The sequence below is a fragment of the Strix uralensis genome, chromosome 38 (assembly GCF_047716275.1).
Source record: "Strix uralensis isolate ZFMK-TIS-50842 chromosome 38, bStrUra1, whole genome shotgun sequence".
Lineage (NCBI taxonomy): Eukaryota > Metazoa > Chordata > Aves > Strigiformes > Strigidae > Strix > Strix uralensis.
The window spans coordinates 795428-820746 of NC_134009.1; the positions used below are offsets into that span (position 1 = coordinate 795428).

At 63.8% G+C, this 25319-nt stretch overlaps 3 protein-coding genes across 5 annotated transcripts; 1 reads left to right on the plus strand and 2 right to left on the minus strand.

Moving 5' to 3' along the window:
- The first annotated feature begins 5 nt into the window (after positions 1-5).
- PPAN (peter pan homolog) lies at positions 6-4562 on the plus strand. Its single transcript, XM_074854712.1, has 12 exons — positions 6-80; positions 1013-1183; positions 1322-1423; positions 1719-1769; positions 1863-2033; positions 2808-2884; positions 2973-3080; positions 3164-3287; positions 3380-3458; positions 3566-3695; positions 3764-3921; positions 4129-4562. The coding sequence occupies exons 1-12, from the start codon at positions 63-65 to the stop codon at positions 4458-4460; spliced, it is 1521 nt and encodes a 506-aa protein (XP_074710813.1). The 5' UTR covers positions 6-62; the 3' UTR covers positions 4461-4562.
- Positions 4563-5888: 1326 nt separating this feature from the next.
- EIF3G (eukaryotic translation initiation factor 3 subunit G) lies at positions 5889-8882 on the minus strand. The gene is made up of 11 exons (XM_074854754.1): positions 8777-8882; positions 8368-8417; positions 7839-7931; positions 7664-7752; positions 7338-7397; positions 7036-7140; positions 6738-6927; positions 6519-6626; positions 6262-6398; positions 6063-6169; positions 5889-5975 (listed from the first exon to the last, which is right to left on the minus strand). The coding sequence occupies exons 1-11, from the start codon at positions 8794-8796 to the stop codon at positions 5960-5962; spliced, it is 975 nt and encodes a 324-aa protein (XP_074710855.1). The 5' UTR covers positions 8797-8882; the 3' UTR covers positions 5889-5959.
- A 124-nt stretch (positions 8883-9006) lies between these two features.
- Positions 9007-25062, minus strand: DNMT1 (DNA methyltransferase 1). 3 transcript variants are annotated; one of them, XM_074854619.1, is made up of 34 exons: positions 24948-25062; positions 21877-21919; positions 21195-21302; positions 20838-21105; positions 20468-20540; positions 20141-20234; positions 20000-20040; positions 19819-19870; positions 19389-19472; positions 19198-19307; positions 18987-19105; positions 18732-18824; positions 17608-17759; positions 17331-17518; positions 16618-16807; positions 16303-16400; positions 16042-16189; positions 15822-15937; positions 15427-15628; positions 15208-15341; positions 14896-15069; positions 14016-14237; positions 13212-13404; positions 12795-12885; positions 12051-12185; positions 11572-11854; positions 11333-11474; positions 10980-11146; positions 10726-10903; positions 10327-10522; positions 10090-10253; positions 9878-9994; positions 9684-9774; positions 9007-9499 (listed from the first exon to the last, which is right to left on the minus strand). In XM_074854619.1, the coding sequence occupies exons 1-34, from the start codon at positions 25004-25006 to the stop codon at positions 9453-9455; spliced, it is 4572 nt and encodes a 1523-aa protein (XP_074710720.1). In that variant the 5' UTR covers positions 25007-25062; the 3' UTR covers positions 9007-9452. The 3 variants fall into 3 exon arrangements, with proteins under 3 accessions (XP_074710720.1, XP_074710721.1, XP_074710719.1); XM_074854620.1 differs by having other exon boundaries at positions 9684-9746; positions 15208-15344; XM_074854618.1 differs by having other exon boundaries at positions 15208-15344.
- Between the last annotated feature and the right edge of the window lie 257 nt (positions 25063-25319).

Here is a 25319-nt window from a genome sequence, read left to right on the forward strand (position 1 = left end):
GGAAGTACCGGGGCGCGCGCCGGAAGTGCCCGTGGCCGCATGGTGGCGGCGGCGGCAGCGGGATGGGGCGGCCGAGCAAAGTACGGGCCGGGGGAGCGGGAGTCGGGGCGGCCCTGGAGCGCGGCAGCGGTCTAGTCCCACCGGGGCCTCCCGGGGGGCTGGAGGGGACGGGACGGGGGCCGGCTGTCCCCGGGATCGGTCCCTCCCGGGGGGGCAGGAGGGGACGGGGGGCGCCCGGCTGTCCCCAGGATCGGGCCCTCCCGGGGGGGCAGGAGGGGACGGGGGGCGCCCGGCTGTCCCCGGGATCGGGCCTTCCCGGGATGGCGGGGGAGGGACTCAGGCTTTCCCGGGGGGCGGGAAAGAGGGGACGGGGGAAGGCCGGCTGTCCGGGGGATCGGGCCCTCCCGGGGGGGCAGGAAAGGACCCGGCTGTCCCGGGGATCGGGCCCTCCCGGAGGGACGGGGGAGGGGACAGAGGGGGGGCCAAGGGAGGGCCTGGCTGTATCGGGGAACGGGGCCTCGGGCCCACCGGGGTGGTTGGAGGGGACAGCGGGGCCCAGCTGTACCCGGGATCGGGCCCTCCCGGGGTGTCAGGAGGGGATGAGGGAGGGCTCAGACCTTCCCCAGGGCGGCAGAAAAAGGGGGCGGGGGGTGCCCGGCTGTCCCGGGGATCGGCGGCTCAGGCCCTCCCGGGGGGGCAGGAGGGGATAGGGGGGGAAGTTGGTTGTCCCAGGGATGGGGGGTCTCAGACCTTCCGGGGGGGGGGGGAAAGAGGGGACGGGAGGGGGAAGGAGGAGACGGGTGGGGGGAAAGAGGGGACGGGGGGGCCCGGTTGCATCAGCGAACAGGGGTTTGGGCCCTCCCGGGGGGCTGGGGGGGACACAGGGGGGCCCGGGTATCCTGGGCTCGGGCCCTCCTGGGGGGCAGGAAGGGATGAGGAGGGGCTGCCCATCCTCGCAGCACCACCCCCCCCCCCCCAAGCCTTGCCCGTGTGTCCCCCCACCCTCCTGCAGAGCAAGAACCAGAAGAAGGAGCGGGCAGCAGCGCTGCAACACGCCCAGCAGGAATTCGGCACCGTCCCCCACTCCTTCGTCTTCCCCCGCGGCCGCGTCGGCAAGAGCGTGCGGCAGCTCGTCACCGATGTGAGGAAGGTGATGGAGCCCTACACGGCCAGAGCCCTCAAGGTTTGCTCGGGGAGGGGGGTGGACACACACAAATGAGCCTCTGCCTGGGGCGGGGGCCGAATCCTGCCCGTCCCCGGGCTGAAGTGGAGCTGGTTTGGCGCAGGGGGGGCTCAAGGGTTTGGCTGTGTTGTGCCGCAGGTGCGGAAAAACAACTCGCTGAAGGATTTTGTGGCGGTGGCCGGGCCCCTGGGGGTGACACATTTCTTGGTCTTCAGTAAATCAACCTCCAGCATCAATTTTGTGAGTAGCGTGATCCTCCCCCCGCCACCTCCACGGCCTTTGGGGTGCTGGGGGGGCCCCTCCACAGCGACTGCGCTCCCCCTCGCCGCCTCACACGGCGGGGCTGGCGCTTTTTGGGGGAGTTCCCACTCCCTTTGGCAGACGCAGATGATGACAAAACCCTGTTGAGTTCACGCTGTGATTCTATCCAAAGTAAACGCACTGATGTGTCTGTGCTGGCGGGGGGGAGCAGCATGGCCAGCAGTGCCCCCCCCCAGCTGCTGAGCACCATTTCTCTTCCCCCTTCCCTCTCCAGAAGCTTTTCCGGCTGCCCGGCGGCCCGACACTGACGTTCAAGGTGATGCAGGTGGGTGCTGGCAGGAGCCCCCCAGCCCTCAGCACAAGGGGCAGCGTCTGGCCCCCTCCTCATCCTCTCTCTGTGTCCCCCCTCCCCCTCCAGTACTCGCTGATCAAGGACGTGGTCTCGTCCCTCAAGCGGCACCGCATGCACGAGCAGCAATTCACCCACCACCCGCTGCTGGTCCTCAGCAATTTCGGTCTCCAGCAGATCCACATCAAGCTGATGGCCAGCATGTTCCAGAACATGTTCCCCTCCATCAACGTCCACAGGGTGAGCTGGGGGGCGGGGGGAGTCTGTCCCCACATTGCTGGGGGGGGGGCTCATCCCCCATCCTGCCTCCTCTGTTCCTCAGGGTTCAATTTTAGGGCCGGTTCTATCCAATATATTTATCAGTGACGCGGGCGTTGAACACCAAACTGGGAGGGATAGATCGGAGCGTTGGGCAATGATTAACGGGATGAAATTTAGTCTAAATGCCAGATTCTGCACCTGGGCTGGAGAAACGCCAGGCGCAAGCGTAAATTGGGAGCAGAGGGGATGGAGAAAGGGAGCTGGGGGCAGCAGGCTCAGGAGTTGGTGCTGAGCTCTTCTCATGGAATCAAAGGACGGTTTTGGTTGGGAGGGACCTTAAAAATCATCTGGTTGCACCCCCCGCGAGCAGGGACAGCCTCCACTCGAGCAGGTGCTCCGCTACCGTGCCAGGACAGGCGGGAGGGGGTCAGAGCTGCGCCAGGGGAGGCTCAGGCTGCACACGAGGAGCGTTTCTGTCCCAGGAGGGTGGTTGAACCCTGGGATGGGCTTCCCGGGGAGGGGGCGGCTGCCCCGAGCCTGTCAGGGTTGGAGGCAGATGGACACCTGGACCTTAGTGCCCTCAGTGCCACCCTTGAACTTCTGGGCAGCCCCGCGCTGCTCAGGCACTTGGACTAGACGGTCACTGCAGGTCCCTTCCAGCTGAACTCTCTCCTTCTCTCCTCCTCTTTCTCCTTCTCTCCTCCTCTTTCTCCTTCTCTCCTCCTCCTCTTTCTCCTCCTCCTCCTCCCACAGGTCAATCTCAACAGCATCAAGAGGTGTTTGCTCATCACCTACAACACAGAGACGCAGCTCCTCGATTTCAGGCATTAGTAAGTGTCACACCCCTGATTTGGGGGTGGGGTCCCTGCACCCCGTGTCCCAGCGCTGACCTCTTCCTCCTCCTCATCCTCCTCGCAGCAGCGTGAAGGTCGTGCCCGTAGGCGTGAGCAAAGGCCTGAAGCGGCTGCTGCAGGAGAAGTTCCCCAACATGAGCCGCCTGGAAGACATCAGTGAGCTGCTGGTGAAGTGCGTGGGGGGCACTGGGGGAGGATGAGGCTCCCCAAGGCACCTTCCAGCCCCTCCCCAAATGCCCTCCCCTCCCCCGGCAGGGATATAAACCTCTCGGAGAGCGAGGCTGAGCAAGACGGGACCCACAACATCCTGGAGCTGCCGCAGGCGTACGCCGGCCGAGGCAACATGAAGGCCCAGCAGAGCGCCGTGCGCCTCACCGAGGTCCGTGACGGCGGTGACACCGCGGTCGCCATCGCCCCGGGGGTGCCACTGAGCCTGACGGGGGGCTCTGCACATCCCCCCTGTTCCTGCAGATCGGACCCCGCATGACTCTGCAGCTCATCAAGGTGGAGGAGGGCCTGGCGCAGGGCAACGTGCTCTACCACAGCTTCAGTAAGTGCCACAAATCACTGGGCTGGCTGTTCCCGGTAAGCTGCCAGCACGGGGGCTCGATTTGGGGCGTCTCACCCCCTTCTCCGTGTGTTTTGGTTTTCTTTAAGTCCACAAAATGGAGGCGGAGGTGAAGGAGATCCTGGCGCGGAAGGAGGCGAAGCTGCGGCTGAAGGCGGAGCGGCGGCAGAAGCAGGAGGCGGACGTGGAGCGCAAGCGGCGGCAGCGTGAGGCTCACAGGTGAGGGCAGCGCCGGGGTCCGGCAGCACCGGGGTCCGGCAGCGGCTCACCCCACGGCGGCACCGCAGGGAGAAGAGCCTGGCGGGGATCCGGAGGAAACGGCAGCAGGACGGCGACAGCGACGCCGAGGATCCGGGTGTGCCGGAGCAGCCGGACGCGGCCGAGCAGTCGGACGAGGACGACGCCGAGTATTACCGGGAGGAGGTGGGCGAGGAGCCGGATAAAGGTGAGTTTGGGGGGGGCCGGGCCCCAGCCCCTCCGCCCCCTCCTGCCGGTAGTGGCTGATGACGCAAAAACCTTGAACTCCCCGTGATTTCGGTTCAAAGTAAACGCACTGACACACTGTCAGCCTCGATGCTGCGCCCCTGTTCCCCCTTTTTCGCTGACACACACCCCCTTTTTTTTTTTTTGGCTATTTCCCCCCCCCCCAAAGATCTGTTCCCCGACCGCACCAACAAGAGGAAACGAAGCTCCTCAGGTGCTGCCCCACTACGGAAACGTCGACGGCACAACCGGCCGGAGCATCCCGCCACCCCCAGCCCTCGGCCCCCGGCGCCGGGGAAGCGGCGGAAGGGAGATGCGGCACCAAGGGACCCGCGGCACCGTGGCGGGGCCAGGAAGGTGGTGACCGGCCGAAAAGCGCCCCGAGGAACCGAGCGCCAAGCCCGGGAGGGAGCCTCCAGGCCCAAGGGGCGAGGGAAGCTGCTGGCAAAGGGGAAGATGATTTTCCGGCGGCCCGGACGTGCCAAGAAGGGGAAGCGCTGAGGCTCCAGCCGCCGGTCACGTGCCAAAACTGAGGGGGAAGAGCAAATGGGGACCCCCCTGGACCCCATTCCTGCTCCTGGGCAATACACTGCTTGGAACGACTGCCTGTGGCTGTGCTGGGGGTAGAAAGTGGGGGGGTCCCTGCGCCCTAAGGGCATCCCCCCCGCCCAGGGTGCCCATTTTTTGTGCCACCCAGCCGTGGTCAGGCAGAGCGGGCAGCTCCTTCCCCTCCCTGGTCAGGGCAGAAGGCAGCTGCCAGACTGGGTGCTGCCCAAAGAGGAAATGCTCCTGCAGCCCCCCCTGACCCCCACCAGCCTCTTGCCCCCCACTGTCCCCAAAATGGGGCAGGACATCACCCTGAGGTGGCCCCGGGACTGCCACTGAGGAGGGAGAGAGGGGAGGGAAGCTGGTGTGGACGGTGGGAGCACAGACCCCTGCCTGCACTCTGGGGGTGCTGCCTGCACCCCAGAAACCAGGCAAGAGGGGGGATGACAGACAGGGGGACACATTCTATCCCCAACAGGACCACAAAACCTCGGTCCTGGCACAGGGCTCAGCACCCCTTGCTCCTTCCCTGCACAGCTGTTTGCCAGCAGCCACACCTCATGGCCATGCTCTGCCTCTGCTGCCTGCGCCCACCAAACCGGGGGGACCCCAGAATGGCCACCCAGCTCAGTCCCTGCAATATCCTCCTCTCAGCACCCACTTCTTTTTTCTTTTTAAGAAGCGGAGGGTTTGGGGAGCGTGGCCCCACAGGTTTTATCCCTACAGTGGGCTGCTCTTCCTGCTTGCCACCATTATCCGTGCCATTTTCCATAATCCTCCCCTCAGCCACTCAGAAAAGTGGAAGGTGGGAATGTTGGCGGGGGTGGGAGCCGCTCCTTATGCCTTTTGCTACCTCTCCCACCACCTCTTCCATAACCTCAACCCGTGGCATTGCCACCTGTGATCTGGAGACAGCACATGGAGCTGCCACGCCACGGGCGCTGCCACAGAGGAGCAGGCTGAGCCCGTGGAGCTGCGGCCGGCAACTTAAGAGCTCTCTGGAGTGGCCCATGGGGGCTGGCGCAGCCAGTATGGGGCTTGTTGTGGCCCTTGGGCACACATTTCCCTCCCAGGAAGGGCGGCAGCAAAGTGGGAGAAGCAGGTTTAAAGCTGAAATTGCAAGCACACCCTCGTGTCGCACCTTTTTTTGGTTGAGATCCCCCTTTTCTAACTGAAAAGCTGGGAACGAGCCTAAAGAAATGAGGAACGGCAGCGCCGTGCCCTTGGCCACGTCACTGGCTCGGGTGCTGCCAGCCCCACTGCATGCCTGGGGCAGGGGTGAGGTGGGGACAGCCACAGCACGGTGACAGGGACAGTGTGGGGACAGGGATGGGGCTGCTCCCTCCCTGGTGAACCCCCCAACACCCCAAATCCACACCTTGGTGCATACCAGACCGTGTGTCTTTATTTAGAAGGGCCAACCGCTCTCGCTGCAATCTGGTGCAGCACCAGATTCAGTTGGTGGAAGGTCTGTGGAGGAGGGAAAGAGTGTGGTAAGGAGCAGGGCGGCCACAGGCGCACCCCCCAATCCTCCGAGCCACCCCCCCCAGCACTTACTTGGCCCATTCCACGTTGAGGATCAGGTGGTCGTAGCCAAATCCGGAGACCCCTGCAATCGCCCGGGCTGCATCCTCCCGGCGGTGGAAGCTGATGAAGGCGAAACCCTGGGGTGGGAGGAAAGCGAAAGGGTGAAAGGAAGTGGGGGGGGGTGTCTCCTCCTCAGCCCCCCTAAAGGGGAAAATCCCTCCGTGCCCACCTTGGACTGCCCAGTGGTCTTGTCCTTGGCTAAATAGATCCTGGAGATGGAGCCGAAGGGCCGGAATAGCTCCTGGAGATCAGTCTCACGCGTGTCCTCGGACAGGTTGGTGACACGGATGGTGGCATTGTCATCAGCTGAGGAGATGGGGAGGATGAGGAAGGTCAAGGCCGCTGGCGGGACCACGGCCAGAGCTGGCATGTGCCGTACACGGCCCTGGGGAGGCGCCTGCACCCCAAGGACAGGCCTGGACTTACCCCTGCGGTTGGGCTGCATGGACTCCCCGCGGCGGCTGGCTCCATCTCGCAGGCTGGGGGGGACATACTTGCCCGTCTTGCTCTGCTGAGCCTGCACCGGCTCCGGCTCTGGGGGCAGGAAAGGCCACAGGCAGGAGGTGAGGCTGCCTGCAAGCACGGGCAGACAGCCAGCCACCCCCGCTGCCCCGCCCTATCCCTCAAGTTAATGGGGGGCCATACCTCCAGGCAGCTTCTCCTTCTCGCCTGTGGACAGCCCCAACTGCTCAGCCAACTCCTTCTGCATCGGCCCCAGGGTGTCCTTGTAGGGACAGCGGGTCGTCCAGTGATCGCCCTTGCAGATACGGCACGAGACGATCTTCTGCCCCTTCAGCTTGTTCATGGGATCCTCCTCCTCCTGGCAGTTCAGGTCCTGGGAGACAGGGAGACTTCTGAGTCCTGTGGGACCCACCACGCACCCAGGTACAGCCTCACCGGGGGCTCCCCACCAGCCCGGGGGCTCCCCCCGTGCCTGACCCACCTCCTTGCTGGTGATGAAGGTCATAAAAACATCGTCGCTCACAGTGGTGGTGGCCACATTCGGTCCGGGAGCGTCAAACTCTGAGTTGCCAAATTTCTTCCAGTTCTGGGAAGAAAAACGGGGAAGGGAAATGGGGGGTCCCACTCAGCACGTCCCCAGCAAATCACTAAACACAGAGCAGGAAGGGAAACGCTCTCCACCGAGGGGTTGTTGGGAGATTGAGAAGGGCTGGGAGACGAAGCAGCTCCTGCTGGGACATAGATTTCCCTCCCTCCCTCCCTCTTCCCACTGGAGACACTCACCTTCCGACGGGCCACCGCCTTGGAGGCCTTCCTGGTTTCGATGCGGAAAGTGCGGATGATCTGTAAAAGTGGAAAAAAATCCCTATCGCTGCAGGAGGAGGGACAGCAGACATGCCTCCACCCCACATGTGCCAAGTTTGGGGTTGCCCGAAGCAGCAGAGCCGAATCAGGGCTCTGATGGGACATCCCTGCTGCCACGTCGCTGCCTGACCACGCAGGCAGGGATCAGCCTCCGCGCCGGGGCAGAACCAAGGGCTCTGGGAGGGGAGAAGAGGAGCTCGGCAGCGGGGAGAAGCCAAAATGGCGGCCCGGGACACGCTGCTTACCTTCACCTTGCGCCCATCCTCCTCCTCACGATACTCCGTGATGGTTTTGATGTTCCCGTTGATGAGCTCTTTCGGGGAGGGGAGTGGGCCTGCAGGGAGGGGGGACAGTGGGACAGTGTGCAATGGGGGGGAGGTGACAGGAAAACAGCCCCTCGGCCTCTTGTCCGGCTCTCACCTCCCTTCAGCAGCTCGGCCTCAGCGCTGAGGCTGCTCCCCAGCACCCCGGGCAGGGGGATGTCCTTCAGCAGCTCACTGGTGATGCATTTGTCTGCGGGGAGAGAAGGGAGAAAGTCACCCCCTTGCTCGGGGTGAGCCCAGCAGAGGGGGCAGAGGCTCCACACCCTGGCACAGCCTCTCCCCGCAGGGAGGATCTGCCCTACTCTCTCCTCCGAGCACAGAAAAAAGCCAAAGGGCCAAGAAATCTCAGCTGCTCCAAGCCCTTGGGCTTCCTCAGCTGCAGAAATGGGTGGGGCAAGGATGGGGAGAGGGGTCCTGCTCCTCATCTCAGTCAGGCACGCTCTGCTCACAAGGATCGGCCTCAGAGAGGAGCCTGTTTTGAGCCCTGGACAAGGAGCGGGGTGTGTCTCTGGGCTGTTTTAGGAACAGCAGCTGTTCTTTCTCACCAGAAAAATTCCCCAGTTACCAGCAGGAGGAGCAGCAGAGAGAAAGGGGAAGGGAAGCGGCCTGCGGCAGGGGACACTCACCGTCCTCTCCACCCTCCTCTTCCACCTGGTCGGCCCAGCTGGGCTTTGAGCTGCGGAGAGAGCAGAGCCTTAGACCCGCTGTCCCGCGCCAGTCCCTTCGCTCGGGGGTCCTGCTCTTCCTTCAGCCCCCGCCCCAGCCAGGCCGCTGTCCCCTTCCCACCGGGCCCCGGCCACCCTGAAGCTCCCCCTCACCGTTCCTGCCGCGCTCGGGCCGCAGCACCGCCGCTGCCCCCTTCCCCTCAGCCCTCACATCCACAGTCCCGCCCGAAGCCCCCCTGAGGCCCGCCAGGCCCCACGCTCCGGCTCCGGCCCCGGCCCAGCTCACCCCGCGGCCCCGCTCCCTGGGCCAAGCCCCGTCCCGGTCCCCGGGACCCCCCCGCCAGACCCATCCCCGCCGCCGTCCTCTCACTCGTAGTCGCCGGTCGGCATCGCGCTCCCACCGCCCTCACGCACAGCGACCGGAAGGAGGCGCCACACTTCCGGCGGCGCTGCGCCACTTCCTGCGGGGAGCGAGGCGGAAGGGGCGGGGCAAAGCGGGCCGCGCTGCATGCCGGGAGGCGGTTGCTAAGCAACACTTCAGTGGCCCCCGCGGGGCCGAGGCCTAGGCGAGGCCCAAAGTAGCGAGGGGAAGCCAGGGGGTTATAATTTATAGGAGAGATTTATTTGAAGAAATATTACAACATATAAAAACTACATAAAGTATCAATTCCCACTTATACAAAGCGGCCGATTATTTTCAATACAATGCGGCGTAAAAACAGGGAGCGGGTCCCAGGGCAGGGCCAGGACCGGGGGTCCCACAGGGCGCTGCCGGGGCCGGGTCGGGGTCCCGGGGCGGTAGTGGAGTTTGACCATCACAGACAGTGGCGGAGGGCAGCCGGGAGACAGACACGAGCAGTGGGGACAGGCCACAGCGGGTCCCCACGGGCAGGGAATTAAAAAAAAAAAAAAAAACAAAAAAACGAAAAAAAAACAAAACAAGAAACCAAAAAAACCAAAATAACCAAAATAAAATTAAAAAAAAAAAAGGCTAAAATAAATCAGTGCATGTTTGGGAGTCCTGGTGCCGGAGGAGAGGCCGCGCGTCAGTCGGCGGTTTCCATGGTCTCCATCTTCTCCGGGGCACTGGTCTCTGGGGAGAGAGAAAGGGGGAGAGAGAAAGGGGGTGACGCCCCTGTACCCCAATGCCGAGGGGGCAGGATGGGCCCCCACATCCCCCAGACCTAAGGCAGGACCCCTCTCAGGGAGGGTGTATCCAACCCCTCTGCCCACGGCGCGAGGCAGGGGGCGGCGGTGGCTCCCGGCGCAGCACCTACCCGCCGTGTCTTCTCTCAGCTTCGCCAACACACACGACTTGATCTCCAGCCCGATGGCTTTGGCTAGAGGAGGAGGCACTGCGTTACCGACCTGCGACAGAGGGAGGGTTACGCTGGGCGCCGGTTCCGCCATGCTGCCAGCGAGAGGATGGCGCCGGTGAGGGGTTCGCCACCGGCAAGTGGCCGGCACTCACCTGTCTGTGCTTGTCGAGGATGTTCCCGAAGAGGCGGTAGGTATCGGGGAAGCCCTGGGAGCGGGCGCACTCCCTCACACTCACCACCCGGTGCTGCTCGGGGTGCAGCACCCGCCCCTACGGCAGCAAATAAAGCCAACGGTTGGGACTGCGGCGGCCATTGGGTAACGCCCACCCTTCCCGGTGGAGAGGAGGGATCCGGCAGCACCCACCTGCTTGCCCATGGGCTCAGGGTTGGTGACGGTGGTGCTGAAGAAGCCGTCCCACTCCAGGCGCCCGTAGAGCCCAGCCCAGTGGTTGTGCCGGTTGCCGGTATGGGGCAGGCACCAGGGGATGAGGGTGTTGAATTGCCGGTCGGCGGGGTCACAAGGCTTGCCTGGAAAGATGGCGATGGTGAGGGTGGGGCGCGGACGGGCAGCCACGGCCATTTTTGGGAAGCCAGCACCTACCTTCGGCGCAGGAGCAGACCCCCCGCAGCGCCCCGGAGCTGCTGCGGCCGTTTTTCTTCTCGTGGTGCGTGTACCGCAGCTTGCGCGTGGTCGTGCCATCCGACAGCCGCACCTCGATGTTGGGCAGGTCACGCCAATCGGAACCGGGGGCCAAGGGGATGTGTCTCATCCGGGCTGCAACCAGGGCACTCATGTCCTGCCAATGGCGAGCCCACTGTCACTGGCAGCAGGGCAGGGGACGCAGAGGGACACCGGCCACCCCGGTCCTCTCTCTGGAGAAGGCTGGGGGAGAGGGACCAGTCCCGGCAGCTCCGCCAGCCTCGTCTTTGGGGACATTAACCAGTGAGGGCTCAGGGATAGTCCCTCTCACCCCCCCCATCCAGACCGCGGCATCCGCACCTTGCAGATGTGGTCCCTGAGGATGGGCTGATACTGAGAGCCCCGGATCTGCCGCTGGAACCAGGACTGGGGCTCGCCGTTGTAGGAGATCTCCAAGGCGGAGGCACCGTTCCTGACCTCCGGCAGGTCGGACATGGTGTCCCGCACAGTGATGGTGCGGAAGGGGCCGGAATACGTCCTGCGTGGGGAAGGAGGGAGCTGTGAGCAGCCGAGACTTCGCCCTCGCCAGCCCCGGCATGGCTCCAAAGGCTCACCGGGTGATATTGCTAACAAACTTCTTGTCGTCCACCACAACACTCAGCTGACAGGCACGGGGCGCGAACACGTGCAAAGGCTCGGGGAACATGGGCAGCTTCTCGCCGGGAGCCGCGGCAAGGACAATGGCTCTCCGCCGCGTCTGGGCCACGCCGTACTGGCCAGCCTGGGAAGGAGACAACTGCTGAAGGGGCTGGAACCCTCGAAGAGCTGGGAATGTCCCCCAAACCACCCAGGGAAGCCAAGGAGCAACGCAGCCAAGTGCTCCTTCGGAGGGGATGGACCACGGCAGAGCTGGGTGAGAGGAGGGTTTTCACCCTGGTTAACCACCCTGGGGTCACCCAAACCCTACCTGTAGGACCCCAAAGGTGCACTGGTAACCCATGCGGACAAGGCAGCGCAAGGTGAGTTTTAGCACCATGGAACGCTTGAAGGACACAAAGTTCCTGACGTTCTCCAGAAGGAAGAACCGTGGTCTGTAGTAGTCGCAGTAGCTGCGAGGAGGGAGAGAGACACGGGAGCAAGGACAGAGCAACGTTTGAGGTGGGAGTCCGCACCCCACCACAGCTCCTCACCCCCTCCCCTGCTCACCTGAGGAACGAGACCACCAGGGAGTTCTTGAACTTGGAGTAGGTGCGGGAGTTGAAGCGGTTCATGCCGCTGAAGCCCTGGCACGGGGGACCACCGCACAGCATCTCCACGTCCCCCTTCTGCGGCAGCTTCTGCCCCAGCGAGTTGGTCTTCTCGCCCGACATGACCAGCTTCAGCAGGACGTTGCAATCCTCCGTGAAGACGGTAGTGCCGGGGTTGTTCAGCCGGAAAGCCTGGGCGGCCGGTTCCCACATCTCAATGGCCCAGAGCGTCTCCGACACACCTGGGGAGACAAAGCGGAGGATCCTGAGCCTGCGCGGAGGAGCAGAGCGCCCGCTCGCAGCCCCTGATCCGGCACGTGCCCAACACAACCGCCGGCTCGGAGGAACCGAGCAGCCAGCGCCGATGCCCGTCACCCCACGGGCTCCGCCGTCCCCCCACCGCTGTCCCCGCTCCACTGTCACCCCACCGCCGCTCACCTGCCTGGTGAAAGCCCTCGGACAACCCTCCGCAGCCAGAGAAGACATCCAGGGTCCGCAGCTTGGGGACCTTCAGCTCAGGCGGCTCCTGCTCGCTCTGCTCGCAGCTCACCGATGACTTCCCTTTGCCTTTGCCTACGAACAGAGCCCCACTCACATCAAAAGGCAAAGTCATTTCCTCCTTTTAGTGCTTACAAGGCAAATTCTTCTCCCCCTCCTCCACAGCAGTTAAAACATCAGCTTCAAGCACCTTTTCTGCCCCTTAATTGTTTCGCTGCCGCTGCCAGAATACGCCCTTGCATTTGGAAGGGAAGCCTCCCGTCTTTTCCCCCCCTCTCCGTGCGATCCCTTTCCAGCCAACAGCCTACGGGCGCACCAGAGTTTCTGGGGGTCAGAGGGGCGCAGCGATACCTCGCGGGCAGCTCCCCGTGTTGGGAGCGCGGTACAAAGCCCTTTGCTACAGAGCAGCCAGCCCCTGGCAGCGGGTTGGCAAGCGAAAGGCTTTGAGATCTCTGCAGGACCAGGTGCTGTCGCTGCGAGGTTTTGTTTTTTGGTTTTTCTTTTCAAAGAGATTAGGTGCCTTAAAACCACATCGCTGCCAGAGCATCAGAGCAAGGAGGAGAGCAGAGAAACATCTGGTCAGCAGCAGCTTTTAGCTCAGCTGCAGGTTTTTGCTCAGCAACATGGAACAGACAACGCGAACCGGTTCACCCACCCGAGACCTCTCCCCTCAAGCAGACTTACCCTTCCCTTTCCCCTTCCCCTTCCCTTTATTGCCAGAGCTCCGAGCGTGGTTGGGAGGATCTTCAAAGCTCTTGCTTTTTGCGTTGTAAGCCTGGGGATGAGAAAGGGTTCAGAACGCTTGAATACAGAGAGCTTTTCTAGCTCAGGAACAGCCAAGGCATTGCCAACACCCCATGGGAGCTGCGAAACCAAAGGGCAGACAGAGGCGCAAGTGCTGAAGGCCGCAGGGGGTCCCTCACCTCCCTCTCCTTTGCCTCAGGGAGCTGGGCGGCCACCCGAGGGTCCGAATTTGGCCCCTTGGCTCCGGCCAGCTCCTGGTGACGCTCAGATCAAAGCTTCCTTTGCAACCAAGACTCGATCCCGGGGGCTCAACACCCCCAGGGACAGGCCAGACCCCTCGAACGGCGGCTCCCTCACCTCCAAGAAGTAAAAGCGGTCGAGCCCGCCGGCGGAGTAGTCCTGGATGCTCTCTGTCAGATCCTCCCCGTACACCACCGTGCAACGGCCCTGCACGGCGCGGAAGTCCACCGTCGTCTCCTCGTCGCTCCAGTACAGGAGGTTGATGTCTGCGTGGTAGCTGGCTTTCATGGACTTGTGCGTGTTTTCGGGCCTGCAGAGACAAAACCGCCCGAATTGAGGAAATGTTTTTGGCAAAATCCTCACCCCCGTCCAGCCTCCGGCGCTCACACCGCTCTGTCTCCCCAGAGACACGAGGGTTTGTTTCCTCCAGGTGCGCCTGCTCGCTGGCATGGCCTGGGCAGAGCACCAAAGGGATGATTTGTTTTGTACCAAATTGGAGGTTTTTGGGGGGTTTTCTTAGAAGAGGGAGGAGGAATTAGCAACCAGAGCTGGTAAATTAATTTAAAGGCAAATAGACTGAAAGTGAGCAGAGCTGTCAGGCTCAAAACACAGAGACTGAGCGTCAGCACGTTCCTCTCCCGTTGCCAAGGCTCTTCGCACACATCCCCCCGTGGGGTGGGGGGGTGAATAAGAGCCTGCAAATGTCCGGGCACACACCCCTGCCCCGGGACAGCACCGGTGCCACGGCCCAGCGCTGGCAGCGAGCCCCTGCAGTCGGTGCTCGAAGCACCCAGCTCCGGCACAACCTTTTGCTGATGGGGCAGAGCTTTTCCCAGCACCCGAGCGCCCAGGTGAGCCCTGCAGCCCGCTGTGGGGGGGGCTCTGCACCCCTGTAATGCAGACCCCAGCAGCGCCACTCACCTGTAAAACTTGCAGATGCGCAGCTTGATGTCGGCCTCGTTGGGTTTGCCATTGCTGCGGATGTTGCAGAAGATCTCTTTGATGCGGCCCACGCGATAAGGGTCCGGAGCATCCAGGTTGCTGCCCTTGATGTACTCCGAGTACTTGCGGTAGTGCTCCGGGTGCAGCTCCTCGTCCACCGCCTCCTTTTTGGGGCGCTTGGCCGGGCTGGCGGGTTTCATGCTGGGGAGAAGGGGGGGAAAGAGGTTGGGGCACCCCTTTCCCCCCAAAAACAACTCTAGCAGCACAGAGCATCCTCCTGCCACATCGCTGCCTAGCCTGCCTGCTCCTCCTCTTCATCGCTGCCTAGCCTGCCTGCTCCTCCTCTTCTCTCCTTGGCATAGGGCACCAAACCACCGTGGCAGCACTGGCACCAAACCTCCTGCTCCGCTGCACCAGCATTTTACATCCAGGCCGTCACATAAACCGTGCAGGACTGCAAACCGAGGTGCTGACACACTGCTGCCGCAGCCCTCTTCCCAAAGAGGTTTGCTGTTTCTCCTCCCGTAATTACTGGCTGCAGGCAGGGTCTTGTTTCACCTTTCATCTACCCAGACTCGCTCTTTTGAAGCAAAAGCGACGCACCAAAGGATTCCGATTGCCAAAACACGGCAGCTCAGCCGCTGGGATTGTCTGAGCAGAGAGAAGTTGCTCTGTTTAATCACAGGAGGTGAAACTGGGGTTAGAGGCACCTTTATCTCTAAGCTAAGCTTTTGGAAATGAGGGTGATAGTTGCTTCGTTTACCGGAGGGATTCCCCCCGCCAGAGACTACGTCCTCTGCTACCAAAAGCTGGACCAAAGAGCATCCTGAAGTGCTTACAGCCCCCTGCCAGCACCAACCTGAAGGAAAAGGCTTCTGGCAGGAGGTAGACGCCATCTCCCACCCTGTACTGCACTCCGTTCTTGGTGGCCACAGCGTAGAACATCTTTCCGTCCCCTTCCTCCAGGGGCTCGGCCACTTTGGGGATCTCCTTGTGCCTGACCTCGTCCAGGCGTGTGCAGCTCATGCAGAACCTGCGGGAAAGGGGGACAGCAGAGCGCGGTGATGGGGACCCTGCCGAGGCTGCCTGCGGTGCTGCCGGGAGCCGAGAGGCTCCTGCTGCCCATTTTGGGCAGAGCGGAGCCTGAGAGCCTCTGCCCACGCACGCTCACTTGTATTTGTTGTCTTCCGTGGGCTGAGTTTTCGGCGGGGACTCAAACCGAGCATACTCCTGGTCGTACCACATCTGATAAAAATAAGTTCTCCCGTCGTCTTCCACCATCTTGATCTCCGTGTCCAGCCCGCCCTGCTAGGAGAGAGGGTTCACAGGGAGCGGTGCTGCTGGCTGTGCCGGACCCGGCAGCGCCACGGTGTGCAGGGTTGTCACCCACCTCCATGGACCAGTTCTCCGAGGGCGCCTTGTAGATGACTTTGACCTTGCCGTGGATGTAGGAGAGCTGCATGTCCTCGCACTCATCCACCAAAAACAGCTCCAGGGGGTCAGAGGTGGCCCCCAGGACGGTGTCCGAGCCGGGGCAGAACCAGTGCGCGTGGAACATCTGGCCACTGCTGTCCTCCCACATGGCTGTCACCCTGAGGGGGAAGGAGCCACGGTTATGGGGTGCCCAGAAAGGGCTGAGCTGCTCCGAGCCGTGCCAGAGCTGGAGAGCCCTCAAGCAGCAGCACGGCCAAGCAATTAGTGCTCTCTAATTGGGAGCGACAGCCGTCCCCACACACATCCACCCCGGGAGCAGAGCCTCGGCCCCTTCAGCGCCACGGCACCGACCTGGCGAGGTACAGCGGCTTGGTGGGATCGTCAGGGCTGACAGAGACACAATCTCCCACCTCCAGCGTCTCCGAGTCAATGCAGACCCTCTGGTAGTAGTCCTTCTTCCCATCACTCTGCCAAAGCGTGGCGACAGCGGAGAGCCCCGTTAAATCCCTGCGCCCCGGCGAGTGAGGCGGCCGCCTCCCCCGCAGCCCCAGCGGGAGGGGAGCAGCCTCACCTTGACGGGCTCCCCCACCCAGGAGATACGGCTCTTGTTCTGCTTCTTCTTCCGGCCCTGCAGCATCTTCTTGGGCGATGGCATCTCGGGGATGTTGTCATCCACCTCCTCGTCCTCATCGGCTTCCCGCACAGCCAGGTTGGGACACCTGGGGACACGGGGACTGTCACTGCAGCAGGGCATGTGCGGGGACGACGTCCCCTCTCTCCGGAAACGGGGAGGACATTGGCAGGAGGCATCGCTGCCCGGGGGGAGACCCACCTCCTCTGCAAACAAGCCTGCTTACTCCGCCCGCTGCCCCCAAACTTCACCATGTTCTGGCAAGCTTTGCACTTCCCGCACTCGGGCTGCTGGCAGACCTGGCACAGGGAGAGGGGACAGGCTCAGCACGGGCTTACGTGGCAGAGACACCCCCCAGGCAGGAGGGATGAGGACCGAAGGGAGCTTGGTGGCCTCTGGAAACGGCTCCCCTGCCCCAAGGGAGCAACCCAGAAGGAGCCAAGGATGAAGAGAATGAGGTGGGGGGGAAAAAAATCAGGTCACTTTGGCTCCATGCCAGCCCCCCCACCCCGTTACCTCGCAGACGCCGCAGCGCCGGCGCTTCATGGCATTCTCCTTGTCATCTTCCTTCTCGTCCTTCTCAATCTGCTCCGAGAAGAAGGTGTCGAAGATGAGGTACACCAGCTTGGTGGTGGTGGCTTTGGTGGGACCCTTGTCCTTGTCTATTTTGGTGGGGTGCCGGATGGCCTGCCGCCTGACAGCTCGCCTGTGACCAAGGTGACAGCGGTGAGAGAGGACTCCGGGCCTCGTATCACCTACAGCTACAGCCCCAACGAACAGCCCGGCACCTGCCGAGGGTCCCCAGGGCACAGAGCTCTCCCCAGGGCACCCAACAGCCGAGGACCACGGTGGGATTCCCTCTCCCCACAACAGACACCCCGGTACATGCTGTGGCTGTCACAAGGGCCGCAGGGGATGTGATGGCAGGACAAAGAGCAAAGCTAGGCTCTGGGGACACACCCCAGCACCCTGCTTCCCTCGGGGCAGCACCAGACAGAGGGTTTGCCCAGTTTTGGGGGGATTTTTACACCAATCGCCCAGTGCTGCTCATGCCACTGAGCCTAAACCCTCAGCTCAACCCAGCTGGGAACAAGGAAAAGGGTTTTCCGGAAGGATCCCCCTGTGCAACGCCGATTGGGACCAACCCACTGGGCTCCTCCTGGGATGCTGTGAAGCCAAGTGCCCCCCAAAAAGAGCATCTACAGGCGGGGGGATGACGCGGGGCTCACCTCTTCCCCAGGGTGACTCCAGCCAGCTTGATCAAGTCCCTCATGCAGGGCGTGATGAGGACGGGGGGTTCGTCGCTGTCCCCGGCTTCGTCGTAGCTCTCCACCTGCTCCACCACGAACTGGGCGTGTCGCAGGAGCGAGTCCTCTGTGAAGCGGTTGAAGTTCAGCCCCGCGGGAGGTACGGTGGTCTGTGAGGAGTTGGGGTGGGGGGGGTCGGTTATGGAATGGGCGACAGAGCAACACCCACCCCCGGATGCCGCTGCCATCGGCTTTTCACCTCGATTTTGTTGAGCAGATCCTCGTAGCTGACGTCGCAGTTGTTCTGCAGGAACTCGACGACGATTTTACTCATGTAAATCTTCTCTTGCATGAGGGCGAAGATGGGAGCGTACTCCTCGCTGGGCTCCATCAGGATGTAATCCGCAAAGGCTGCGGCAGAGAGATGGCGGCGGGCGGTTAAACACCGGGGAATTTAAGGACGGGCTGTAGAGAGCAGGTCCTGGGGAGGGGAAGACCAGCCCGTCCACGCCGCTGCAGCACCGAGACCTCTGCGTGCAGGGTAGCTCGACGGCGAGTGGGACCCACGGCCACCCAGCCGTCCCCGCAAAGCGAGGGGGAGTGGGGACGCGAGGTGGGGCAGGGGCACACTGCCTGTGTGCCGGCCTTTTATTTTTCCTGTTAGCTAATGAAAAAGCAAAGACAATCCAGGGCTGGTTTTTTTTCTGTCACTACAAACTGCATTTGCTGTTGCCCAGGAGAGTTGAGGCCTCTGCTATCACCAGGTTACTGGAAGGGCTCCTGGCAGAAACAGTGAAGGGAAAAAGCTTTTAAACCCCCAAATATCAGCTTCTTCCCCCAGTTTGGCTGGAAAGTGAAGAAGCCAGTGGGGACGCAGAGCCAAGGGCAGGCCAGGACTGGGCGTTCCTCCAGGACCTTTCTCACCACAAACCTCTCCAAAAAGCCCGGGGTGTAGAGTAAGAAAGCACCAGAGCCCTGCAGCAGGGGCCAAAAGGTCAAGAGCAAAGAGAAAACTGCCCCCTGAGAGTGACCCTGACCCATCCCTGTCACGGCTTCCTGCGGAGGAGGGACCGGAGGACGGATCCCCTCCTCCAGCCACCTCCCTCCTCCCAGCTCTGCCAGCCTCAGGGCACTGCCATCAGCCATGAGCTCCGCAGGGTTTATACACATTTAACATAAACCTGGGTGCTGCTGAGCTAAATAAACCCAGCCCCGAGCTTCGGCACCATCCTCCACCCCACCACGTGCTCATTGGTGCAAGTTCCCAGCGATGGCAAAGTCCATGAACCCAAATCAAGCTCCTTCACCAGCCGGACACGCAGCAGAGACTGAAATCCCAAGCCAGGCGCTCCCCGAGCCCAACCTCCCCCCGTCCTCGCTCACCCGTGGTGAAGCCGATCAAAGCTTTCTCCCCTCCGTCGAACCCTGTGATCCACCAGGCATTTATGGGTCCCAACTTCTTGGCTCTCACCCCACCTGAAAGCGAGAAAACACAAATTTCAGTCTTTGCTGCCCCAACAAAACCGGGCGGCTGCGGATGGCAAATTCCCACCCGGATCCGAGTTCGTTCTGCACGTGGCGTCGAGCTGAAATTTAAGGTGACAAACGGCCCTTGAGGCTCCTCCGCGCCCAACTCACCGTCCAGACAAGGGTTATCATCGTAGATGGGCTTCACGGCACCGCTGAAGTACAGCTCGATGTTCCTCTCGATCAGGCCGGTGTCAAAGGGGCACAAGTGACCTCGCTTGTCGTAGACGCTGGCGAGGGACGGAGGCAGCAGTTTGAGGCGTTGCCCCGCGGGGTTTGCAAACTCAGCAGGTTTTTAGAGCCTGCTTTCCCCAGATCTCACCTAAAAGAGGTGACTTTGTGCTGCGGCAGGTCCTCGTAGCTCTCAAAACCATCTTCATTAGCGTCAAAAATGCTCAAGCGCTCATCCGTCAGCATCTCCGGCTCCTCCAGCTGCATGAGGGAGAGAGGAGGAAATTTAACGAGAGCTCCCGGCTCTCCCCAGACCCAGAGAAGGAGCGTTAAATCCCTTACGGCATCATCAGGATCCCCTTGGAAGAATTTGAGGTCGGGATCATCGAGGTACTGTCGGCAGTCGACGCACTTGGGGGGGGTGGTCTGCAAGACAGGGGAGACGGCGTCGGCTCTTCTCTCGCCCCGTGAGCTTCGATGCCAGAGGGCTCAAAGCTCCCTCCCCAAACGGGCCCGTCCGTTAGCACAACCCTCGTTTTGAGAGCATCCCGGCAGCAAAAGAGCAGCCGCTGGCCTCACTGCGACAGCAGCCCAAGCCCCTGCAGACTGTGCTGCTCCCCACCTGGCTGGGGCAGGGGGTGATTTTTGGAAGCTGTGTGAGCTGGAAATGGCTTTATCTTTCCCTTTGGGAAGTCCACCCACTCTTTGGAAGAGTTAAAAGAATTAAAAAAAAAAAAAACCAAAATGTCAAGATGGAGGAAAAGGAACTTACTTTAGCAGGTGTTGTAGTTTTAACCTGAGTAATTTCATCTTTTATCTCCAACCTGGGTGTAAAAAGAAACAAAGGGATGAAGACACAAAGCAGCGTAACGTCGTCGTCCCACGTTAGCGAGGCCCTGGCGGAGGGGAACAGCCACGGGCCCGAAGCAGGGGACACCCCCGCTCCTCCTCACCCTTCTTTGGTTTCCATTTTAATCCTTTTCTCATCTTGTTCCTTGAGGGAGAAACGAAGGGGTATAAGGGGAGGCTGGAGAGCACGACACCCTCCGGGACAACGCCCGGCGCGGCGGCACGCCAGCGGCACTGGCACACACCTTCTCCTCCAGCTCCTCTTCCTCCTTCTCCACACTCATCATCACCTCCGGCTTCACCTCCCCGTTCACCTCCTCCGATTTCCGTTTGTTGGACCTGCCAGTTTTTAACCACAATGGATCAACCCCAAGCTCTGACACCAGGAGGATTTGCGGGGGGGGCGAGGGGCTCTCCCGACACCAGCAGGTCCCCAAGGCCAGTTTTCTTGGGAACCACAAGTTTTGGGGTTCCCACTCAGCCCCGGATGGCAGAGGGAGGAAGAAGAGGGCGAAGGCTCCTGGGGGAGGCAGTAACGGAGGGGCAGGTCCCAGGCCAGCCGCCGTACTGACCCTTTGGAGAACATGCTCAGGATGGTCGGCTGCCGGCCAGAGCTGCGGGTGACCCGGGAACTGGCGGGAGACTCTGTCGGGGAGATAACGAGGGATCGCGGGAACGATGGGGCCCCGCTGCCCCACCCCGCCCAAAACACCCCAACGGGGCCACGACCACCGTGGGCGACGCAAGATCCCTCTCCCCACCCCCCCACCATCCTGGAACAAGGCAAGGAGACCCCAAAACCCTTCCCGAGGTGGGGGGAATCTCTGCTCTCAATCCCTCCAGGAATCATTATGCTCCCGCTTGGTCTTTAACAGTCAGAAATTATTTAAGCGTGTCGGTAAAAAGGATGGAAAACCAAGTCGCGCCTGGTGCCACCATTACTTTTGCTCTCCCCGTTGGATCGGCTCCTCCTGGCCTTGCGCGCCCGTGGCGTGGGGAGCGAGGAAGAGGAGGAAGAGGTCGCTGCTTCCTCCATCTCCATCGCGCTGTCTTCTTCCCCATCGGGTCCCGCTCGCTCCGAGTCCTCGTCGCTCCCGTAGGCGCCGTTTTTGGAGCAGCCGTTGGACGCCCGCAGCAGTGGCGCCGCGTCTCCATTCTCCGCCGACAGCTCTTGGTGCAGGAGGGCTTTCACCTTGGCCAGGTACCTCTCCTGGGAGAAAAGGGCATCGGGTGAAGCACCCGGCTCTGCCGAGGAGCCAACGCAACCCAACACCCCCCTGAGAAAATCTGGGCTCTCACCTCCGACAGCTCCTCGCAGCGGAGTTTGGCTTCCAGCTCGCTCAACTGGTTCTGGACATCGGCTTGGAGGAAGCCGTGGATGAGGCTCAGCTTCTCCCGGACGCACTCCTGCGGGGACGGAGGGGACGGCGTGGGGCGGGCGGCGGGGACGCTCCCCGCGGGGCTCGGCGGAGCGGCGTCTCCAGAGGCGGTCGGGCTGCGCCGAACCGCCGGTCGCTCCAAATGCGGGTGCCGCTCACCCAAGCTCACGGGGACCCTCCTGATATGAGGTGACGGCGGTTTCCATATGACAACGGACAGCGCCGACACCGGGACTACGACCTCACCGGGTCCAGGGAGCTGGGGCCAGCAAGGGAGACACGGAGGTCTCACTCGGCCAGCCTGCCACACTGTCCCCGTCCCCGCCCCCACACCGGGGGGCTCTGGACTCCCCCACCCCCCCCCCCACGCCCCATCCTCGCTACACCGCAGAAACAAGCGGCTCGGGAGCACCGAGGAATCGCAGTCGGCACCAGTCACATCCGTGCCAAGCATCCAGGAGCCCCACGACTCCCACGGCTGCGCCCCGAGCCCGATGGCAGCACCCGCTGCTGGCCCGGTGGCGACGGCGCGGGATGGCGGCACCCAAATCGGAGCCGAGGGCGGGTGGAAATGCAGCTCCGAGTGCCCCAGGGACACTCACCTTCTCGCTCAGGGCGTCTTCATCCCTCTCCAAGTCCTGCAGCCTGCAAGGGAAGAGCGTTGGGGGTCAGTGACGAGGTTACGGGGGACACCGATGGGCCGGGGCGACCGGGACAGACCCCGAAACTGCCTTGACGGCTCCAGAGGCGGCACCAGGTGAAGGAGCGGCGCCCGGCAGGGGGGCCAAACTCCCTCGGAGCAGGAGGGACGCTCGGCTCCCAGGCGGGGGATAAAGGGGGGCCGGTAACGGGATGCTGGTGCCCAAGGGACCCCCCGAGAGAGCGGCGGGAGCTTGGTGCCCACCCATGCCCTACCCCAGCGTGGAGACAGCAAAAAAGCCACCGGGGAGAAGCCACGTGTCATCTTCCCACGGCGCCGGCGGCACAAAGCGGTGACGGAGGGTGGGGGGAAGCGGCCGGCGCTGCCCCTGCGCAGCGGGGAACAGCCCCCGGCCCCGCGGTGAGGGCACGGTGAGGAGGAAACCCCGTCCCCGCTGCCGGGAGGGACTCGGCACGACCCTGGCGCTCCCCCTCCCCGCTTCACCGCAGCTCTCCCGCCGAAACAGGGAGCCCAGCCACCGGACCGGGGCCATGCGGCCGCCCCCCAGGAACGTTTCCATCTTCTGGGACAGGCGATGGGATCTCTCCGGTGCTGCCGGCGTGTCCGGCACCGGCTCCGTTCGCTCCCATCTCACCTCCGGCCGCCCGCTTTTTCGGCTTCCTGCCCCCACGCCGCCAGCGCTTCCTTCGAGCCAGCGCCAACGGGGAGGGAAAGGGGGGGTCCCCACTGCCGCCGCCACCCTCCCCAAAAAACCAGGAGGGCCATAAATCCCATCCCGGCACCTGGGTTTGAGAACGGCCATGCAGCCGGAGCTCCGGCGGAGACCAAACGGCGGACGGGGAAAGGTCGGGGCGCGCCAAGGCTGTGCCGCGCGGCCGCCGCACCGGAAGAGGGGTAGCCAAACCGGGGAACGGCTCGGCGGCAGCCGGCGAGCGCGGGGCCCCCCCCTTCCCGCCGGCCAGGGGATGCCGGGAGGCGAGCGGAAGGGACAATAGCCGGCGGGGAATACGGCGCAGGAAACGCCAACCCCTCCATGTGCCCTCCCCGCTGCCGGCGGCGGGGTGAGAGCCGGGGGGGGCACGACACACACGCAGCGGGGGGACGGTGCCGGATCCCTCCGGAGCAAAAAGGGGGGACAGCTCGAAACCCCCCGTGCCAATGGAAGGAAAGGTCCCCGCTGCGCCTTGCTTCCCCCCCGCACACACCCACCCAGGAAGGGGTTTCTGTGCCGCCCCCCCCCGCAAACCCTGGAGAAAAGTGGGGGGCCACTCAGGGTCCCCCCCACCCCAGGGGGGTGCCTCTTTCGCTCCCTGCCCTGAGCGGCAGCGCAGGGGACAAAGCCGCACGGGGGCAAGGCCAGGCGTCCCCACCGCCACGTGGGGCCTGGGCGTGGGGCAGGAGCACCCCGACGGCCCCCCCCAGGGAGCCCCCCCGGCTCCAGCCAGGGGTCAGGGCTGTCCCGTGAGGCAGAGGGTCTGCGGGGGGGCTGGGGGGATCCCCCGGTGTGGTGCGTTGGTGAGCCACGGTGGGGGCTCGGTGGGGTGCAGTGTTGGGGGGCTGGGTGAGCGTAGAGGGGGGGCAGGGTGGTGCAGGGGGGTCTGGGCAATGTGTGGAGGATCAGTGCACTGCACTGGGGGGGTCAGGACACTGCCTGGGGGGGGCAACACAGTGTTGGGGGGTCAACGAGAGGCAGGGGGAAGAGCAGGGGTCTGTGCAGTGCAGGGCTGGGGGTTCAGGGCACTGCAGGGGGGGTGCAGGGGATTGCAGTGCACGGCTGGGCAGTGATGCAGTGCGGGGGGGTGCAGTGCACTGCATGGGGGGGGCTGTGCATAGCACTGCAAAAGAGGGGGCACAGGGCAGTGCTGGGCTCCCCACACTGCAGGGGGGTACAAAACTTGAGGGGGGGTGTCACTGCAATGCTTGGGGGGGTGTTGGGACAGTGCAGTGCTGGGGGAGGGGGCTGTCAGTGCAGCCCTGGGCTCCCAGCTCCGCAGAGGCGGGGGTCGGGGCAGTGCAATATTGGGGGGTGCAAGTGCACTGCAATGCTGGGGGGCGCCAGTGCAGCGCCGGGGGGGTGGAGGTGGCCAGGGCATGGCACTGCAATGCTAGGGGGGTGTCAGTGCGGTCCTGGGGGTGTCAGGGCCGTGCAGTGCAGTGCCAGGGGGGTGCCAGTGCAGTGCTGGGGGGTCCAGAGCAGTACAGTGCACTGCCGGGGGGGGCCAGGGCAGTCCTAGGGGGCTGCCAGGGGGGTGTCAGGGCAGGGCAGGGCACTGCAATGGTGGGTGGCTGTCAGGGCAGTGCCGGGGGGGGGGGGGGGGTGGAGCAGGGCACCCCTGGGGGTGACAGGGCAGTGCAGTGCCAGGGGGGTGTCAGCGCAGTTGTGGGGGAGTCAGGGCAGTCCCGGGGGGGTGCCAGGGCAGCGCAGTGCAGGGCACTGCAATGCTGCAAGGGAGGGGGGGTGGGGATCCAGTGCAAAGGCAGGGGCCTGGCAGTGCAGTGGGGGGCAGTGCCCGGGGGGGGCACTGCTGGGGGGTGTCAGTGTCGTGCCTGGGGGGTCCCAGGGGAGCTGTCAGTGCCGTGCCAGGGGGTGCAGTGCGGGGGGGAGGGGGTGGCTGTCAGTGCCGGGGTGGGGGGGTGCAGTGCAGGGGGGTGCCAGAGGGACTGTCAGAGCAGTTCCGGGGGGTGCCATGGCAGGGGGGGGCTTGTCAGTGCCGGGGGGGGGGCGGGGGGCAGTGCAGTGGGGGGCAGTGCCGGAGGGGTGCAGTGCAGCGGGGGGGTGCAGCGCCTGGGGGGGCTGTCACGCAGTGGGGTGCCGTTCCGGGGGGGGTGCGGTGCAGTGGGGTGCCGGGGGGGTTGTCAGTGCCGTTCCGGGGGGGTGCGGTGCCGGGGGGGCTGTCAGTGCCGGCCGGGGGCGGGTGCGGTGTCGGAGGGGTGCGGTGCGGGGCCGGGCAGCGCCGAGCCCGGTTGAGTCGGGGTCGGGTCGGGGGGGGTCGGGGCGCTGCCGGGACTCACCGTCGGCGCAGCTCGGCGGGCAGCGGGGCCGGGGGCAGCGGGGCGGCCCGGGCCGGCATCGGGGCGGCGGCGGCGGCGGGAGCGGCGGGACCGGGCGGCGGATTCGCGCGGAAACCAACGGCGGGGGCGGGGCGGCGGCGGGAGAGACCACGGCGGCGGGGGGGAGAGGGGGGGGGCGGGAGAAACCATTCCGCGGGGTGATGGGGGGGACACACAGACCATTCCGGATGGGGGTGGAGGCCACTCCCGGGGGCGGGCAGAACGGGGGGACCCCCCCTACCACCGGCGGGGCGGTTCCTGTCCGGGGGCGGCCGGAGCGGGGCGGCCCGGGGAGACGCGGCCCGGAGGGGCCGGGCCGGGCGGGAGGGGCCG